Below are 18,547 nucleotides of genomic sequence, written 5' to 3'. Positions count from 1 at the left end.
GATTACAACATAAAGCATAGCTGTATATTTCCTCCTGAGTTTGTAGTTCGGGTTTATTTTCCATTAGCATAGAGCCTGATAAGACCTGGTATTATGCATTTTGGTGATCTGAACACGAGTTAAAAACCAAGACACAACGTTATTTGCACCTGTGCCTATTATGCATCTATAGCTAAGTACTTTGTGTTTAGATTTCGTAACAACACCACGCTGAGTTAGTACATCTGCACTTTAACACATCTCCTTCCATAGTGCAAAACAATAGTCACACAACACTTTGTCCAACTTGACAATAAATGGGTAAGTCATAGAGCAGGCATGTCCAAAGTCAAACCCGGGGACCATACGTGGCCCACGGATTAATTTTAAACGGTCCGCGGCTCGTCTTTCAACAAATAGCTTACTGTATGTGGCCCTCTGCACAGTATTTATCAAGCAAGATCACGTAGTCCTGCCGCCATCATGAGAATGGAAGAAAATGCTATCATACAGTTTTTAGATGTACCAAGTGCTACGCAGGCGGAAAATTGAATACATTGCGCTTGTCTTATTTGTATATGATTCTGTTGGTTTAATTACCCATATGATGCAAGAAGCAGCTGGCCCCTTGGTATTTTCATATTATCTAATCTGGCCCCCATTCAAAAGAGCATCGGTGTGCTTTCACCAAAACAACCACCACCTCCTGCACGGCTCACATACTCCTTGTTGGTGACACTTCAGGAGGAAATAGCTTTTAACACAACTAAAGATATGTGGCCAATTGAGTCCCAGACCACCTGGCCAATTGGTTTGAGGGATCAGATCACAATGCATCTTTATACTTAAATCTAGCATTGTCCACTTATATTCAGATCATTTATATAAGACCAGGTGTAAATAGGCTCAGATGTCTGAAGCAGAAAAGCCACCAGCAGTTTGAGAGTGGATCCTGTTGCAAATATTAGCAAGCACAATCTGTGGTGTTCTCCTGGGTTAACAAATGGGTCATAAAACTGTATAAAAACATTTATTTTCAAATGTATAAAGCGTTCACAGAGTAGAAAAAGTAGAAAACATAAATTTGATTACTCAGTGGTTGATGCAGTCAGGTGAAATTACAGTTGAAACACCAACTTGATAGTCAGTCTTTGACCTGGGTGTCTGCATTCGAGCATTAATACTCATATTTCTTGAGCATTTCTTGCCAAGATTTCCTCCATCTGATTCACATTTATGCAGGTAAGAAGCACCGTCGTACCCAGGAAGTCCTGACCGTGGAGGCTTTGAGCCAGCGCAGCGATTGCCTGTGATTTAAACTGAACCACAGCCTCACCGATCCCTTTACCATTACTGTCCTGCAGTAAGACGATATTTTCCCTTCTCACTTTGTATTTCTTGAACAGTCTTTTTATGTGACGTTCCTGCACATCTGCTGGCAGGTTTCTGACAAATAGACATGTCTGAGCTGCCGGGTCCGAGTTCACGCATCGTGCTTCTTCTGGTGTCTCAACTAGATTTGAAATCCTCTTTCGATTTGGTTTCTTCAGTGTGTCCGTCTTTGGACAAGGCTTAACATTATTGTAATGTATTTTGTCCATCATGTCCCTCATCATTATTCTAGTGGTTGGTGTGACCTCAATGGCTTCAGAGCCAACATGGCAGCCGGTGAGGTTCATTGCATAGTCATAATCCTCAGTGCAATTAAAAATAAGAAAAGCAGTGTCCGTTCTGTTGCCTTCCTTGTCGAGCAGATGTAGCACATTTTTGTGTACGAGGTTTGGACACCCAAACAATTCTTTTATTTCAGTCTTGGTCATGCTTTTAGGTAGATTCCTCACCATGACGACATGCTCCATAGTTGGAGACAAAGTGGTTGAGTCACTGTCAAGTCTTGCCTTTTTTGTTGGTTTATATGGCAACTTGTTGACAGATCGCCTCTTGAACTGCACTGCAGGATTGTTTATTTTTTTGTGGTTTGCAGTTTCTCTAAGAGGGTGTTGCTTTGGTTTCACTGTCTCCTCAACATCAAAAGCAGCTTCACATTCTTGCACCGCACTGGTCCACATCTTCTCAGTCGCTGCACGGACCTCCACACAGAGGGGGCCCAGTGACTGTTGGTTGAAGAGAAGAGCGTCACTTGCATCCTGCATGGTGGAAAACTTAACCAGGCAACCGTGGCTACGTCCCAACTCTACATTCACTATGACTTCCTGCACCGGCAATCCTTTGAAAAAATGGCAGATGACCTCCTTTGTGGCGGAGGATGGCAGACCAAAGAGCCTGACATAGCCTGGGCATGAGTCCAGAGTTTGTGATGGCGTCCTCATCTCATCAAACTCAACTGTACTGTCAATTTTTGGGAAATCCACTTTTGGCTCATTGTTTTCACCTTGGAGACCTTGAAGACCTTGAAGGACAGTGCAAACCCCGAGAAGAAAGGCAGTACTGGAATCAAGCACTTGAGCATTTGAAGGCTGTAGATTTGCAGTGTCTGGATCAAGTGGCGGAGCAGCAGAGGATGTATTGAAATTCAAAGGTGGCACATTTGCATGTGGAGTTGGTTTCCGGACAGTAATCTGCGCGGGGGAGGGTTTCTTCCTGTTCAACAATGTCTTGAGTTTCTCCTCCAGCTCTGCCATGCTGCTTATGTGCAGATTCACCTTCGACCCTTTAAGGGTTTGTCCATTGTGCCGCATGGCGAGCTGGGCATCTCTTTCACGGGTGAACGCAATAAAAGCCTCTCGGAGACTTCCTCCCACTATGTAAACTCCACCGTCTGGTATGTGAAGGTGTTCAAAGAATGCGCGTATATCTCCAGTGCCTGCCTTGACATCCAGGCCTTGCAGTCGCAGGATTATGGTCATTTTTTCTGCACGAGGCCTGGTGGCGTCTGCAAATTAAGATAAAAATTGTGAAAAACCTAAAAAACAAGAATTTAGAAAAATTCAATAACTCAGGCATGCTGCGTCATTGCCGATTTTTCTTTTTTTTTTTTTCAAAAACAAAAACGTGCGCCATGCAGATGCACTGAAAAGCTTAAAGAAAGTGCAGAATATTTCTGTCTCCATAACGCGTGCACAAATAACTCACCACACGTGGGTACAACGAATGATTGGCATGCGTTTTTTGCCAGTGTTGTTGCTGTTGTCCTGTCTCAACATGTGTGTGAAAACGTGTTGAAAATGTGGTCCCTCCCCGATCTGCTCAAGAATGCGCTTTTTCCCTCTCATTTCACTTTTATTGTCTCTGGAGCGTTAGATGCGCATTACCGCCTCCTACCGGGCTGGAGAGTGCACTACTCTCTCAGGACCAAGCTTTTGCTTAGTAATGAAATGAATTTAATGTACTTTATTTCGGACGTTTAAAAAGTAATAAAATACTATGTATATGTGTGGACTCCAGGAAGAATATCTATATCCAAATCCAAATAAACAAAAATGAATATATTAATTTAAAAATGAGTAAATAAATAAGAATATACTTATTACAGAATCTATTGTCTCCTTTTTCTGACAGCAATGATATTTAATTTCAGACATTTTACTGAATCAACCTTTGTCCACTGTGCTATTTAATCAAAACACATCACAACTAAATAAATAAAAATCTACTGTCAGTCCAAAACCTAAAAAAATAAAAAATAAAAATAAATCTTGACAGACACCAAAACCTTTCATCGTAAAAAAGCTACAATTCTTCAACCAACAGCTGGCCATAATCATCAGATGAAAAAATTAATAAATAAAAATGCTGTGGTAAAATCCCAAAATATTCAGCAATTAATATGAGCTAATTTTTCTTGGCCTTACTCAGGCCCATGCTATTTCTCTCTCCGTTGTTTCTTTGTTCTTGCTCTCAGTAGTCGATTACACAATTAACACATTGACAGAACAAGCTGTTCCTTCAACTTTAACTAAAATGTTTAAATTTTAAAATCGCACTTACTTGAATCTTACTTTATCTCACTTTATGTGGCTCTCTTCTGGTAGACTATGCAAACATATCACTGTGGTCTGTCAGGAAGTGAATAAGATTATATGAATAAGATTCAGCATGCAAGCTTTCGTTTCCTGTTAAAAGTCCCTATGACTCATAAACAATTGTTGCATAACAGATCTAACTATTGTTAATTCAGTTTAAAAATGTTCCTCTTCCAATTATGTTATTTATTAACCTTAACAGAGATTATTCTGTGTGGATATATTATTTTTTTGCTGCTTTAACCATATCACATAACACATTTAATCAAATACTCTATCACACATTATATATAAGATAGACCTTTTCATGGCTGATGTTTTGAGCGGTCATAGTAGGAAAAACATGTTTTTAATAATAATGGTGATTGCGACATCATACTTTTGGTACCTGGTATTGTGCTTGAATAGCTTACTGGGACACTTAATGGAACTGAGCCATCATTAACTTTACTAATAATGTTTCTACAAATTTGTCACAGTATAGTAAGTCATGGAAAAAATGAGTCATAGCATGTAAGTCAAGAAAATGTAGCCTATCAAATAAGTTGAAATAAAAGTCCCAGCATAGTATGTAATTTTCTTTTCTAATTATCATAATATAGAAAGTCATAGGAATGTTTAAAAAAATAGTAATATTTTAAGGACTCACATACAATGACTATAAAATAGTCATAGTATGTGAGTCCTTAAAATGTAATAAATACATGAATAAAAATGTCATAGTACAGTATGTCACGATCTGTTAAAATAACTGTGTTAAGTCATATGCTAAGTCTTAAAAATGAAAAAAAAGTAATATTATAACAGGTAATTTAAAAAGTCATACTATGTCATAAGAAACGTGTTTGTTTTTTCTTTTGTGACGCACACATAAATTTAGTCGTGACGGCATCACGCTGGGTGAATGGGATTGTGGGTACAAAGGAAGACCGTTGTTTACCATGGCGACGGGGACGCTATCGTCTGCTGTAAATAGATACATAGTGGCCGTAACATTATTTCTGTTAATATACGCTGATCTTCCTCACTGCCAGCAGTTCGTTATCCCGTATAAGACTCCTTCAGATTGTACTGCGGAGGAATTTTTCGATATCTCGAGTCTCTCGTGCATGAGGTGCGGTTCAAATCAGCGACGGAGCACAACAGGTCTGTTACCATCATCACACCGCAGCGCAACAACTGACTCAGTGTCGATACTATGCTAACAAAGAGTGTGATTAGTCTTAATTTCAAAGTATTTCACTTTAACTGTGAGATGTCCCGCTACCCGCGACGGAGAGATCCGCAGTGAGCTGGGCAGCAGTTAGCTGGGGGCTAATGGCTAGCTGAGATATAATAATATATATAAAATGTTCAGAGCTTCGCTAATACTGTTCATAGATCTGTTAAACAGACAGGCCACCTAAAAACAAAATGCGCAGTGTGCTGTTTGAGTTAACATGGAGTAAAATAGGTCAGTGCAGGCAATCATTGACAGGGGCGTTTCTAGGATTTGAGGACATGTGGGCTTAGCCTGGACCTCTTAAGAGGGGCGGGGGGATACTCCCCATGGATATTTTTTAGTAAACAAGCTCTATGTCAATGCTTTTTTTGCTTTTTGGATTTGTTTTGCCTTAAATGGACAAGACAGTTTGAGCGTGAAAGGGGGAGAGAAAGAGGGGGCGATATGCATTTACCCTAATATATATTGAGGTAAATCGATGCGTGTGATGTTCTGGCTGAGGCCCTTATAATTAAGTTCTAATATTATAGTAGAACTTGATTATAGTATAAAAAGCCTAAATTGATACCAACAATAATCAGTATCAGAATCTAGTTTTATTGCAAGTGCATTACAAGGAATGTGACTCGGTGTTTTGGTGCAAAACAATTAACATAAAGGAAGAATAAAATAGGGAATTTAAATAGAATAGAACATAAGATAAAAATTATAGAAGCAATTTAAATATATGAAATGACAAAATCGAATTTAAAGGACAAGTGTGCACAAAAGGTGCAATGGAGGGATTGTACAGTTTTCCAGAACTAGAGTTGCAGTGCAGATATCTTAACTTTAAATAATTAAGTTGACCTAAAGTGTGCAGTGTACAGAAATGTGAGCTTTTATCTTTAAATATACCTTTGTATCTTTTATCAATTTATCAATTTTATTTATTTTTTTAAGAAACATCAGTGTTACTCTAATCAAATCAGTTAGAGCTCTAAGATCTTGAATTTTCCACATCCCCATCACTTGGTTCTAGCTCCTTCTTGCATTGCCTTTTGCTCTACTATGGCCATTAGCAAATATAAGTAAGTCATTATTTCTTTTGGTGGGTGAGAGAGTTAATTTGTTAATTAATTAACACTGTACATCCTCTGTCCCATGTACAACATCCTCTGTCCTCCAATAACTTTCTACTGGTTTTCCTCCTTTTGCAGGACTGAGCTGCATTTGCAAAACTGGGTACCAAACTGTTATCACTGACAAGACGTCCATTACTTGCCAGCAGTGTCCGCCTGACAAACCTGTATGTGCAATTACCTTAATAGCATGTCTTTATATCTGTGCGCCTCATTATGCTGTAGATATTGGCTCTTACTCCTTAGAAAATTTCTAATAGCATTTCTTAACCAGCCATCTCTCTTTTCAGGCAGTAACTAAAGGTGGGTTTGGGTGTATTCGCTGTCCAGGCGCTCTCAGTGATGAGGGACAGTGCCAGTGCCCACAAGGCAACATCCTGGGTGAGTCATATCGAGTAAATTCTCCTAAAGAGAGATGAATTTGAAAATGATCTTCTGTCAAGAGTTTATTGATATATTAAGCAAATGGATCTCTTGGCTTGTCTGGCTGACGGGTACAGAAAGTTCTGCAAACGTATTTGTACATACCAACACCTTCAGATACCAACAGTTGACCTTTGATTTACCCTTCGTAAATCCCAACATTGCTTTTCTTGTGCTGTGTTCAGACACCTTCACAAGTATTTAAACCTTCAAAAACCGAGAAAATTGGTTTGATTTCATTTTAAAACACAAGCAAAAAAAAGAAGGCCATTGAGCAACTTGACAAGAACTGTTTTTTAACTGTTTTTTAATATGCAATAGGGAAAAATGTCCAAAAATATATATTTATAACCATCATAATTATATTTGTTAAATCAATGACAGAATTAGTATTATTATTTTAAGCACTTTTTGGGGTGGTTTCTTTCTTTCTTTTATTTTTCAGGGAATATTCTTGTACTTTTACAATGTTTTTGCCAATTTTGTGTCATTTCTGCATAAATTGCTCATTGCCTTTACCTATATATTTTGAAAGACATCAAGCCAATTTGCTTAGGACTCAAAGGGTTAATACACAGGGGTTCTTTGTTGATTCATAACTCCTGTTTATCTGGGTAGTATCTTTCTCAGCCTTTATCTGCCAGACTGAGGTTTGAAGTCCAGATATCTGTTTTCCTTCTGATACATTTAACACCTGCTGGGAAGTATCCCACTGTGCGCTCCATATTGTCCTATTACATCACCAACAACCAGAGAAAAATATGAATCACAAGAATGCTTCTAATGTGATGTTGATGGTGCCTGCTGCAGATTTAACACAATGAGGCAAAAGCAGAGATTAAATCAGTATTTTATGTATAAATGGCTAAATGTGGACTGTTTTTTTTCAGTGGAGAGAGATGTCAGCGGAAACATTTTAGATGAGGCCAGGTGTGAAACGTGCGATGGAAACTCCCCTGCTTCGTCTGTACCAAACCGCAGCGGAGACAGGTTATTTACTTTTGGAGACAGTTATTGTACCCTGTAAATATCATACCGTTGCAACCCTACCTCCCTGTTTTCCTCCCTCTGTGTTTCTCACCAGCTCATCACCCTCATCATTGCACGGACAGATTTTCCCATTTAGTTTGTTCTGACAAATGGCTCATGCCTGCTCTCTCAGCACCACTAATGTACTTTTGTTACCATGAAGAAAGGATGACTTAGTTTCGGGTCACATTTTTCAGTATTTCAGGGTTGGAACAGTCTCCAAAATTGTCTTTCAGGTGTGAGAGATGTCAGGCTTCTTTCATTAACACCTCCTGTGAGTGTAACCCGCCCAATGTCCTGGTGAGTTCAGCCGACCCCTCTGCCCTCAGACCCTCCCACAGACACATCATACACACACCGACCAGTAACAGACTCAAAGTGCATCATCAATAACTGATATGTGATTTTCCAGGCAGGAGGTTTGTGTTTACCTCCAAACAGCCTCTCCACCAACGTGAATCCCAGTGTCAACTACGCTCAGTTGGTGAGTCTTGTTTTCCTCTCTCACTTGCTAGATTCCTTTTATTTGATTTTGCTGTTTTCTGATTTGCGTTTTCTGCTCTGTTCCCCTTGCAGAAGTTCAGTGTCCAGTCTGCCTGGTTCATCAAAAACCTGTACTCCTCAGCAGCAGCCTGCCTTGTAAGTCCACATCTTATTTTGCTGTCTTCAAAAAAGAATCTTTATCTTGATCTAATATCACAGGCAGGGTTCCCGTGGGTCCTTAGAAAGACTTAAAAGGCTTTTGAATTCAATAATATGACTTAATAGGTCTTAAGTGGTATTAAAATGTCTTAAAATCAGTCTCAAAAGTCTCAAAAATGCTCAGATGTGGCAAGTATTATGTTATGAGACAATTATTTTCTTTACATTGCATTGTAAAATCTCAAAATACATGGCAACATGTTTTTTGGGGTTTTTTTGGGTTTTTTTAAAAATAAAAATTGCAAGAAAACTGGCCACCAAACACCAGGTGTTTCCCAGTTCTAACCAAATCTAACTTTTTTGCCAGACTGGAATGTTTTATGTAACATTAAACACTGTGGCAAAATTATCCTTAACCTTAAGCTTACAAAAAAAGTGTTGTTTTTTTATTTGCTTACAATAAAATTGGTCTTAAATTTAATCCCTGTTGACATTAAAAAGTCTTAAAAAGTCTTAAATCTAACTTGCCTTCAGCTGTAGGAACCCCAATCAGAGAAGGCCAGTTCAAGTTCCAGTTGCTGCCACAAGTGATGTGGTTGTTGCGACACAAGAGGATGTTTGTTATTCTAGGATGTTGAAATCAGACATTCAGACATACACCATACAACCATCAAATTTGAACTGCAATTAATGCGAAAATGTATCCATGCACATGTAACTTAAGTGTGCAAAAAGGGTTGTCTACTTGTTGAAAAAGCTTCTAAAACAAATGTAATATGTTGTGTGGTGATATTGCAGCTCATAATGACAATTTAGTATTACAAGGCGGTAATTTTTGTTAAACACGCGGTGTGTGTTTGTTTCAGTTTCTGTTTTTAAACAAGTTTTGGGGTTACAGGTCTTCTCCAACCTGACAGCGTGCCAGGCTCTCGGGAACATGTGCGTGATGAACATGCACTCCTTCAGCGGCGTCTCTGCCGATGCCTGCGGTCTCTTCAACACCGTCTTCAGATCCAGAGCTGCTTTGGGCTTAACTCAAGACATTTCCTACTGGTAATCAGCACTGACACGGCATATAGGCATATTTCATTCCCCTATACTGTAATTCAGTTGCACCCAGAGTGGACAGTAAGTGCTGTGGTTCCTCTGTCTCCAGGAGAGGTAATCTGCCTTGGCTTTACTATGGCGACGAACCAGGATTAGCCAGTCGAGTGCTTCAGACCGATCCTGTCCCCATCAGGTTCAGTTTCAGAGGAAGAAACAAGGTGAGTGATGAACTTCTGGGGTTTTTCATCGCTCAGAGTGGGCTTTTGGGGAGTGACTTGGCCTGACAGCATGATCGGTCAGCGTACAGTAAAGGCAACAAATCTGAGTTACCTTTTTTGACAGCAATCTGTGTTTTTACCTGTTTTTTTCTAAACATGACTGCTGGTAGTCAAAGACATATTTAAGTTTATTTTCTGCTTTTTAAACAGTCGTTTGTTAAATTGCCATCGAAAACATATTGTGAGGCTTCAACCTACTATTTTTATTCTCAATTCCTTTCATTTTGGCACTGGACAAAAGATAGACAGATGTTTATTTATTAGGATTTTTTAGATGAGCCATCTCATTTACAGGGGGGCTCTATCATCCATATGAACAGAAGTGAATAACAGGAAACAAAACAAAGATGTTAATGTAAAGACAAAACAAAAGAACAGCAAACAAACCAACAGGTACACTGCAGCCAAGATAATCAATATAAAATCATCTAAAAGAAGAGGAAATGAACACGATCACTTGATGGCTACAGAGAACTGTGAACAATTTATCATCCAATTATCACAGTGAAATTGCAGTTTATTTTACAAATAAAGAAATAAATCTGAAACGAGATCAAAATGTTCTCTTGGTTTGACACATTCTGTTTGTTTTACAGAACACTGACATTAAGCTGCTCGCTGCTGTCTACAATGTCAGAGGAGAGTTCCTCAGATGGGAACCAGTCGGAGGAGGTAATCTCCAGGTAGGATGTTAATTACTGTTTAAAAGCATTGTAACTTATTATAAATTTTTTTATAGAATTTCTTGATTTTCCAGGATAGTTTAGTTGCAGTCATTGTTGCCCAGCACTCGCTTGCATTAAGTAATTTTCCGTGTGCTTCACACAAAATATTGAAGAAAAGGAGCTCGGTAAATACCTCATACTTAATCTCTTCCTCTTTTCTGCTCTTTTAGCTTTGTCCAGAAACAACGGACAAACAGGCTGCAGCCTTCAGCTTTGGAACCGCTTTCCAAGAAAGTGTGAGTGCTTTTTTAAAATTTAGCACAGGGACAGTGCACAAACTCTCTTGCAATGCCCAGCTGTATTATAAGCTCCGTGTGTGTGTGTGTGTGCGTGTGTGTGTGTGTGTGTGTGTGTGTGTGTGTGTGTGTGTGTGTGTGTGTGTGTGTGTGTGTGTGTGTGTGTGTGTTTGTGTGTAGTGTGATCTCCCAGTAAAAGAGCTGTTGGATAACCATCCTGAGCCGCTGTTTTATGATGTGTTCATGGATCTCGGTGGAGAAGAGAACAAAAAACTTCTCCCTCTGCCTACACTCGTCTATAACCAGCAATACAACGGACGGTTCATCAACCAAGGTGGGATTTTATTTTTGTAAATGTGTTTGTTTATGTGTGTATGCATTGCTTTCATACATCGTCCTTGTGCAGAGAGCATGAGGAACTGGTACTTGTCCCGACGTATGTTTGTTGTCGACACGCTGAGCGGAAGAGAGAGCGGAAGAGAGAGGAGCGCTGCTACCCTGCCCAAAGTCATCCGTGTAGCCAGCAGTGTCAAAATAAGGTGGGCTCCAAATGTGCACTCCACCATTAAAAACAAAGAAACAAATTAAAAACGTATATTTTTTTATTATCTTGAGAACAGGAGCTGTTTTCGATGAAACGTGTTTGTTTTGTAGGTTTCAGCTGGTTCCGCGAACCCAGGAAGGACAGGTTTTTCCACCTCTAATGACAGTGACCTACCGAGACGTTCCCATCATGGATATCAAAACACAAACTGTGACTGTGAGTGGACACATGCACACGCACACGCACTCACACACACACACACACACACACACACACACACACACACACACACACAAACTTCCTGCTTCTTGATAAACAGAAAAATGGCTTTATCAGTTGCTGTCTTCATTTATTTGATTGATGTGCTGAAATGATTTTGTCTGTTTCTAGACAACGTTTGCAGTGGAGTATGAGATGGATCAAAAAGAGGCTCGCATGAAGACAGATGTGAGTAGACGAGTGAATTAAACATTGTTGCTGAAGCTTGTGTAAGGCGCCCTTTTTCCACACAGAAAAACTGATCATGAAGAAAAAGGGAACTGATAAAGAATCAGACCAATAATTGAAATTAACAAACATTCTGAAAACATTTTAGGCGAGATACAGGCAGTGCAGTAACAGAATCTTGATTCATCAGTGCCGCCAGTTTTACAGTTGGACAGCAATTCACAAGCAGCGATTTACATGATTGACAGCTATATTACAGACTCCTCGGCTCAGATTAGTTGGTTTTGTGATTTTTGCAAATGCCATTTGCCTCTTGTACTACTGTGTGGATATTGTAACTTTTTGTCATATTCGCTAAAAAACAAGTTACCTACTGTAGCTTTAAATGGTCAGATAATAATATGAGGGATAAAGGGGAGGTTCTTGTGTATAACTGATGCTATTCAGTGTTTATGTGCTGCAGTATCACCCGTAGCTCTGATATGTTTGCGTGCACAGACTGCTCTGGGTGTGATGGGTGGTGTTGCTGTCCTCTACTCTCTGCTGAAGACAATCAGCTGGAAGCGGAGGATCGCCTCTCAGCTCGTTGATGTGGCGGTACAGCACTACATTTTTAACATGTCATAGGCCACATAAAGCCATATTTTGTCGTAAAGCTCAAGAGTCATGTTGGTCTCTCTCCTTCTGTCCCAGACTATGATGAAGTTTTTGTTGTTTTATGCCGGAGATCTGGCCAATGTTTTTTTTGCCGTCACCGTGGGAACTGGACTTTACTGGCTCATCTTTTACAAGGTTAGATTTATTCCTTTTCTGACTTTGTTTTATGAGATTAATGGTCTTTATTGGTACCAGTATCTAAATTCTGTAACTTTTTCATTTCCTTTTTAGACCTTTATTTCTTCTTCAAACACAACTAGTGTGTCTCTTGTCTTTACACTGATTTCTGTTTTTTTCCTTTCTGCACTCTTAAGACATTAAAGGCAAGTCTTTTCCCTCCTTTACCTTCTTTGTCTGAACTTGTTTTCAAATGCATTGAATCGGTTAAATTATTATTGGCTGTGAATAATTTGTGTATGTGTCTGTTTAGGCCCAAAAGTTTGTGTCCGTGCTGTTGCCACTCCCTGCACAGGAGGAGCAGTTTGTCACATACATCGGTTGTGCCTTCGCTCTCAAGGTTAGACAACTACTGAGCAGGTAAAAAATGAGCAGCATTGTTGTGCTTTGATTTGGAATATTAAAATAGTTCTGTGTATTTTTATCCAGGCTATCCAGTTTCTGCACAAGCTGATCCTTCAGGTGACAGTTGATGTATTTTTTATTGACTGGGAGAGGCCACGAAGCAAACCTAATAGAACTGTACAAGGTAAAATCATATTTACTTTATCACTGCATGGAAGCAGCTGCTTTTAATATGTGACTCCACTCTTCATTCATTTTTTCTTTGATTTGTGTCTTGTCTGTATGTATAAATATATATGCAGTATTTGAACATGTATTTATTGCTGTTTCAGCTGCTGGTGAACCGAAACGTGACCCCTCTCCAGTCAGCATCTGGAGAACCTACTTTGTGGCCAATGAATGGAACGAGATTCAGACCATCCGCAAGATCAGCCCAACTTTTCAGATCATGGCTGTGCTCTTCTTCCTTGAAGTACATCTCACGCCAACGCACACACTCTGCTCTTCTTTCGCAGCTTTTGCTTTGTTTCTTTTCCTCATCGCTGACATGTCACCCTGTGTTGTTCAGGTGCTGGGTTTCTCTAACCTGGCCCTGAGGGACCCCTGGCCAACTTTACAGCGCTCCTCTCAGGCGTACACCCCTTCATACAGCCTGATGCTGCGCTACGGTCTGGCAGCCACGCTGTGGCTCTGCATCGGACTTCTGCAGGTAAAAACTGCCACCACTCATTCTGTGAACTGGTATCAAAAACTTTTGACTTCTGGAGATTGCTGTGAGAACTGCATTTTTCTGTGACTGGATGGTGACCACTTCTGTTCTGGAAACAGCCCCTTATTGTCAATACACCTGTACACATCCTCTGAATGCCCGAAGGCTCTAGTTTGTGGCTGTAATGGTTTTTTACGAGGCTGTGGTTATACTAAAGGACAATATAGGTCATTTTATACACCGAGATCAAGTTTCAAAATGGTCTCACTACAATAAAATGACTACTATGGGGACTTACATCATCATACATAATTATTATTGGGCAATCTAAATTCTTAAGTTCTAAATCTCCGCTTTCCAGTCAAACCCAATTTTATGCAATTCCAAGACTGAGCCCCACATGCAGAAATGTTTAAACACAATTAACGGAAATTACACATTTGAACTGCATGAAAAAACTGCATGGTTTTTGCCCAAAACTGCATGGGATTAGCATAAAATGGGCACGTCTGTAATGGGGAAACTTCTCAGTACCCATGACCGTTAGATAAGGGGTCTAGGGACACCTGTCAAAATGGCCGTGCTAGTTTTTCCCTCATCGAGATGTATTAACTTTAGAGTTTTATTTAGTGCTTTTCCTGACCATTTTTGCAACTAGCTCTTCTAATTTCATGTGTTTAAGTGTCTTCACTGTAGCTCAGCCCTCTACAACCTTGGAAAGACAGTAATGTTCGTAGACGACACTGTAGTCCTTGCAGAGTGGAAGAGGTTTTTAAAGAATTAGTGAAATACCCTGTGCAATGTGAGTGTTAGGAGCGCCACTGAAAGATAACCACTTATCCCTACAGGTGATTTTCTTCACTGTGTTTCATGAGCACTTTGTGGAGGACAAAATCCGTCAGTTTGTGGATCTCTGCTCCATCAGTAATGTAAGTATCAATCTTTATATTATATTTTAAACAATATTTGCCTGAAATATTTTACATACTTTGTTTTTGTCTACAGATTTCTGTGCTGCTGTTATCTCACCGTTGTTTTGGCTACTACATCCACGGGCGGTCAGTGCACGGACATGCAGATACAAACATGGAGGAGATGAACAACAATCTGAATAGAGAATCTGTATGTACTCTAATGAATTACACAGCTGTGTTTGTGGTTGGGGCATAGTTACGACATTTTCGATTTCACATTACATCCATCCTGTTTCTTTGTTTCTCGCTGTCTTGTTCCGTCAAAAGGAGTCCCTGTGTGGTCAGAGAGGTTTACTTCCCAACACAGAGATGCAGACCTTTCAGGTGTCTCTAACCAGCCGCCTGCGCTCGCAGTATGACAGGATACGGGATCAGATCGGCAGGGTGTGTTCTCTCTCTCTTTTGTGTTTGTAATTGAGCTATTCAGGGTTCCCACAGTCCTGGAATTCCTGGAACAGTGTTTGAAATGTATGAGATGTTTTAGAAAAGTTTTGAATATAAATTGTTTAATGTTTTTTTAAACATGTTCATAATATTCCAAAACATGTCTGTTGTTGCAGAACATGTTAATTGTATTATTTTTTTATTCTTTAAATGCTGCGCTGCAAGACAGTTCAAGCGTTACTAGTATCACATGATACACATACACTAGACCGACACTGCGTCATCACCAAGGCCGCGTACCCTTTAGGGGGAAAGAAACACGCTCTCACATAAGAAGAGAAATGGAAAAAATGTTGAAAAGCAGTTGTATAGTGGTTGAACCAACGCTTTCATACTGAGATTTAAGGCACTGTAAATAATTTGAATGTTCACTGTAAATGTGGTAAATGACTCAGTGATGTTAGTGACAGTTACTAATGATGGTACTGTAGCTGGAGGCTGCTGCATTACAGTCATATATTACAGCAGTATCAGACTGTTGCCTCTAAATTAATCTCAGCTGAGATCAAACAATTGGCTGTTAGTAATTTACAGACAATACTTGACCTAACAATACCTGGTGTTCTGGACAATATACATGTATAGACCATCGTCTCAAACTATATCTAATACATACATGTATAGATGTCTGGATAAGTTATATCTAGCCACTGTGATGGGTCATTGATCCACTTGGATGGATCAATGACTCAATGATTATCAACTTCAGTTTATTAAGGCATCGTGTTCACTCAGGTTATCTGCAAATGCCTAGAAAGTTTGTTTTATAATATATGGCTGAATTGCTACAAGGGCCTACCCATATTAAACTGCTCAAAAATATTATGGGGTTTTGGAAATATTTAGGTAAATGTGTGTGGGAACCCTAGTATAAGTTATCAATAAAAGAACAAAATGATGAATTTTCAGTTTAAATGTTTTCTTGTGTCCCGCGCTCCAGAGGAACGGGCCGTCACGGCTGGTGGACGCAGGCTTGGCTAACCAGTTTGAGCAGAGGGCAAAAGGCTACCAGACCATGAACCACTTTCTGGGATCTGTTATAGACCATGTAAGTATAAATGTACATAAATAAACTCTCACAAGCAAATTGTACCCAGCACTGTTTGATTAAACGTATATTCATTTATTTGTTTAATTGTAGAGGGTGACTTTTTTCTTTGACATGAAATATTTTGAGCATACAGTCATGTTATGTCTCTGATGTATTAACCTCAGGCGCATCCTGACATGGACTACATAGTGAAGGACAAGCTGATGTTTGAGAGGGTCATAGGGATGGAGTTCCTTGAACCCAATGAAAAAAGCATCTTTTACAACGGTAATGACCTCTTGGCCCAGACAGGCTGTACATGTCTGTGTGTTTGTATGCAGTATGTACAGTATGTGTGTGTGTAATGTTTGTTTGCTTTTCTCACTGCAGATGAGGCCCACTCCTTCAGTGATGTGCTATTTTATGGAAACGAGGCCACGCTGCTGATCTTTGACACTTTGTTTTTCTGTGTCGTCGACCTCGGATCTCAGAGCTTTGTGCTCGCAGCAGTGCTTACATGCGTACAGCAAATGGTCAGTATTTGGCGCATATGCGGCGTATTGCCTTGGCTGCACCAAAAAGAAACATCCATTAAACACTCTCTCGTTCATTACAGATATTTCGCTTGATTCGTAACACTCTGGGAAGGAAGAATCTTGTCAACAAGACTCTGGTGGACGAGAGATTTCTGATTTGAAGTTCCCTGCTCAGTAGTTGGTGATGTCAGTGTTGTTTCGTGGCATTCCTCTCAAAGATGTTTACTGTTCACAGCTTTTGCAGCTCTTTTTTTGTACTTTTCTTTACATATACAGTATTTTCACTACTGTTTCATGATGTAAATATAATATTTTCGTAAAGACTTTAATGTTTTTATCGATTAAAATGTTTTGATATGAAACAGGCTTTGATTTCATTTTAGTAAAACACAGTTTCTTCGCCTCGTGTTGTGATAATCATGGACTTCATATGCTGATATTAAAACTTTTATGCAGTTAGTGCAACATGTACTGTAAGGCTATATACATTTGTCAGCCGTTCGAGGCTTTAATACCCTTTAACATTTCTGGATAACTAGGTTATTGCACACAAAGTTGCAGAACAATATTTTATGCAGGTAATAGATTTTTATTTGGTTCTTGCAAAATTTTTTATGTTTCATGGACACGACAGGAAACAGACATTCCTGTCTGTTTTTAATGCAGTAACAGTTACTCGGTTGCTTTTCTTATACCAAAATATATATCAACATTGTGATATAAAATGATATTTACCTTGATAAAGGACAGTTAGAGTGGATTTAGACTGGAACACAAGGAAAGGCTTTGTCTTGGAAAAATGTGAACATTTTATTGCGTATAGTAGAACAGGCTCCTGTTCCTCTGTTTGTGGTTTGTTTGCACAGCTTAGTCATTAGTTAGAAATGTGCCTTCAAGCCTCCCAAGACCAAGGAAACTATAAAAGTTTTCTTTTATAGTTTCCCTGCCTGAGACCCAGAAGAAAAATGTTGAATATTTATTTTATATATTTATTTTTACCTCTTTTTTTTTTTTTACATCATTCTAATTGTGGGTAAGAGTTTAAGAATCCCGCTTTATGCATGTGAAATTAACCCAACCCAGGCTTGTTAGAAACAAACTTCTGTATATATCCAAAACACAAATGAGGAGGGGCAGTTACATAAGTTTCTGGCTCAGATTCATAAAAGGTGTGTTTAACATCTGTGTCTGTAAATGTGGATGTTATTGTGTTACACACAGCTAAATGTTATATAAGGTTTTAAAGTGAATTTCTTTGGCCTTTTTTGAAACAGAACTGGAAAGGGCACAAACATGCTCTGTGATTTTAAAAGGCCAATATTATTTGATTAATTTATTAAGATATTTTTTAGAGGGGGGATAGAGGGGTAATAGATTTTAAAATGATTTATTTATTAAGGATTTTTTTTAGGGCTTTTTGCATTTTATTATAAAGCAGCTGAAGAGTGTCAGGAAAGAGGCGGGGTAGAGGGGTGTTTAATTTTAAAAGATTTATTATTATTTGTTTATTTTATTAAGATTACTTTTAGGGCTTTTTGTGAATTTTTGTAGTGCAGCTGAAGAGTGACAGCGAAGGAAGGAGATGGAATGATATATATGAATATGTTGGGTTTTTTTTTAAAGGCTCTTTTTAAAATTATTGAAATGATTTATTTATTTAGATCCCCATTAGTCACTACCAGGGAAGCAACTACTTTCCCTTGGGTCCTTGCAAGTAAACATTGGTCATAATGTAAAAAATATATAAAAATCCAAGGCAAAATGGAAAACACACACACACTACTAATGACAATTCAACAATGACAAGTATCCTCCCTATACTTATTTAAGATTATCTTAGGGCTTTTTGTCCTTTATTATAATGCAGCTGAAGAGTGACAGCAAAGGAGGGAGATAGAGGAATGATTATAAAAAGGCTCTTTTTAAAAATGTATTTATTTATTTATCTATTTATTTATATTTATTTAAGATTATTTTTAGGGCTTTTTGCCTTTTATTA

At 38.9% G+C, this 18,547-nt stretch overlaps 2 protein-coding genes across 3 annotated transcripts; one reads left to right on the top strand and one right to left on the bottom strand.

Annotated features, from left to right (window-relative positions):
• Window positions 1–995: 995 nt before the first annotated feature.
• On the bottom strand, window positions 996–4,030 carry rbm12ba (RNA binding motif protein 12Ba). Of its 2 annotated transcripts, none has more exons than XM_042490017.2 (2): window positions 3,928–4,030; window positions 996–2,872 (listed from the first exon to the last, which is right to left on the bottom strand). In XM_042490017.2, the coding sequence occupies exon 2, from the start codon at window positions 2,844–2,846 to the stop codon at window positions 1,164–1,166; it is 1,683 nt and encodes a 560-aa protein (XP_042345951.2). In that variant the 5' UTR covers window positions 2,847–2,872; window positions 3,928–4,030; the 3' UTR covers window positions 996–1,163. The 2 variants fall into 2 exon arrangements, with proteins under 2 accessions (XP_042345951.2, XP_042345950.2); XM_042490016.2 differs by lacking the exon at window positions 3,928–4,030 and adding an exon at window positions 3,073–3,227.
• An 850-nt stretch (window positions 4,031–4,880) lies between these two features.
• On the top strand, window positions 4,881–16,910 carry tmem67 (transmembrane protein 67). The gene is made up of 28 exons (XM_042490142.2): window positions 4,881–5,108; window positions 6,384–6,472; window positions 6,596–6,686; window positions 7,619–7,718; window positions 7,994–8,057; window positions 8,170–8,241; window positions 8,334–8,396; window positions 9,298–9,452; window positions 9,556–9,664; window positions 10,321–10,407; window positions 10,620–10,685; window positions 10,866–11,019; window positions 11,092–11,224; window positions 11,340–11,445; window positions 11,620–11,676; window positions 12,175–12,273; window positions 12,370–12,468; window positions 12,764–12,850; window positions 12,940–13,039; window positions 13,188–13,327; window positions 13,424–13,564; window positions 14,413–14,493; window positions 14,570–14,686; window positions 14,806–14,922; window positions 15,923–16,030; window positions 16,198–16,300; window positions 16,403–16,545; window positions 16,629–16,910. Exons 1-28 carry the CDS (start codon window positions 4,904–4,906, stop codon window positions 16,707–16,709), a joined length of 2,967 nt encoding a protein of 988 aa, XP_042346076.2. The 5' UTR covers window positions 4,881–4,903; the 3' UTR covers window positions 16,710–16,910.
• The last annotated feature ends 1,637 nt before the right edge of the window (window positions 16,911–18,547 follow it).

The sequence above is a fragment of the Plectropomus leopardus genome, chromosome 11, assembly GCF_026936395.1.
Source record: "Plectropomus leopardus strain MGB_pleo_1.0 chromosome 11, ASM2693639v1, whole genome shotgun sequence".
Classification (NCBI taxonomy): Eukaryota; Metazoa; Chordata; class Actinopteri; order Perciformes; family Serranidae; genus Plectropomus; species Plectropomus leopardus.
This window is presented reverse-complemented; position numbering and strand designations above follow the sequence as displayed.

Excerpts from the sequence above, each read along its gene's own strand:
- rbm12ba (XM_042490017.2), bottom strand. The coding sequence starts at position 2,846 with ATGACCATAATCCTGCGACTGCAAGGCCTGGATGTCAAGGCAGGCACT.
- tmem67 (XM_042490142.2), top strand. The coding sequence starts at position 4,904 with ATGGCGACGGGGACGCTATCGTCTGCTGTAAATAGATACATAGTGGCC. Across the intron at positions 11,225-11,339 it reads GCCAGCAGTGTCAAAATAAG|GTTTCAGCTGGTTCCGCGAA; the intron begins GTGGGCTCCAAA and ends TTTGTTTTGTAG. Across the intron at positions 13,565-14,412 it reads TCTGCATCGGACTTCTGCAG|GTGATTTTCTTCACTGTGTT; the intron begins GTAAAAACTGCC and ends TTATCCCTACAG.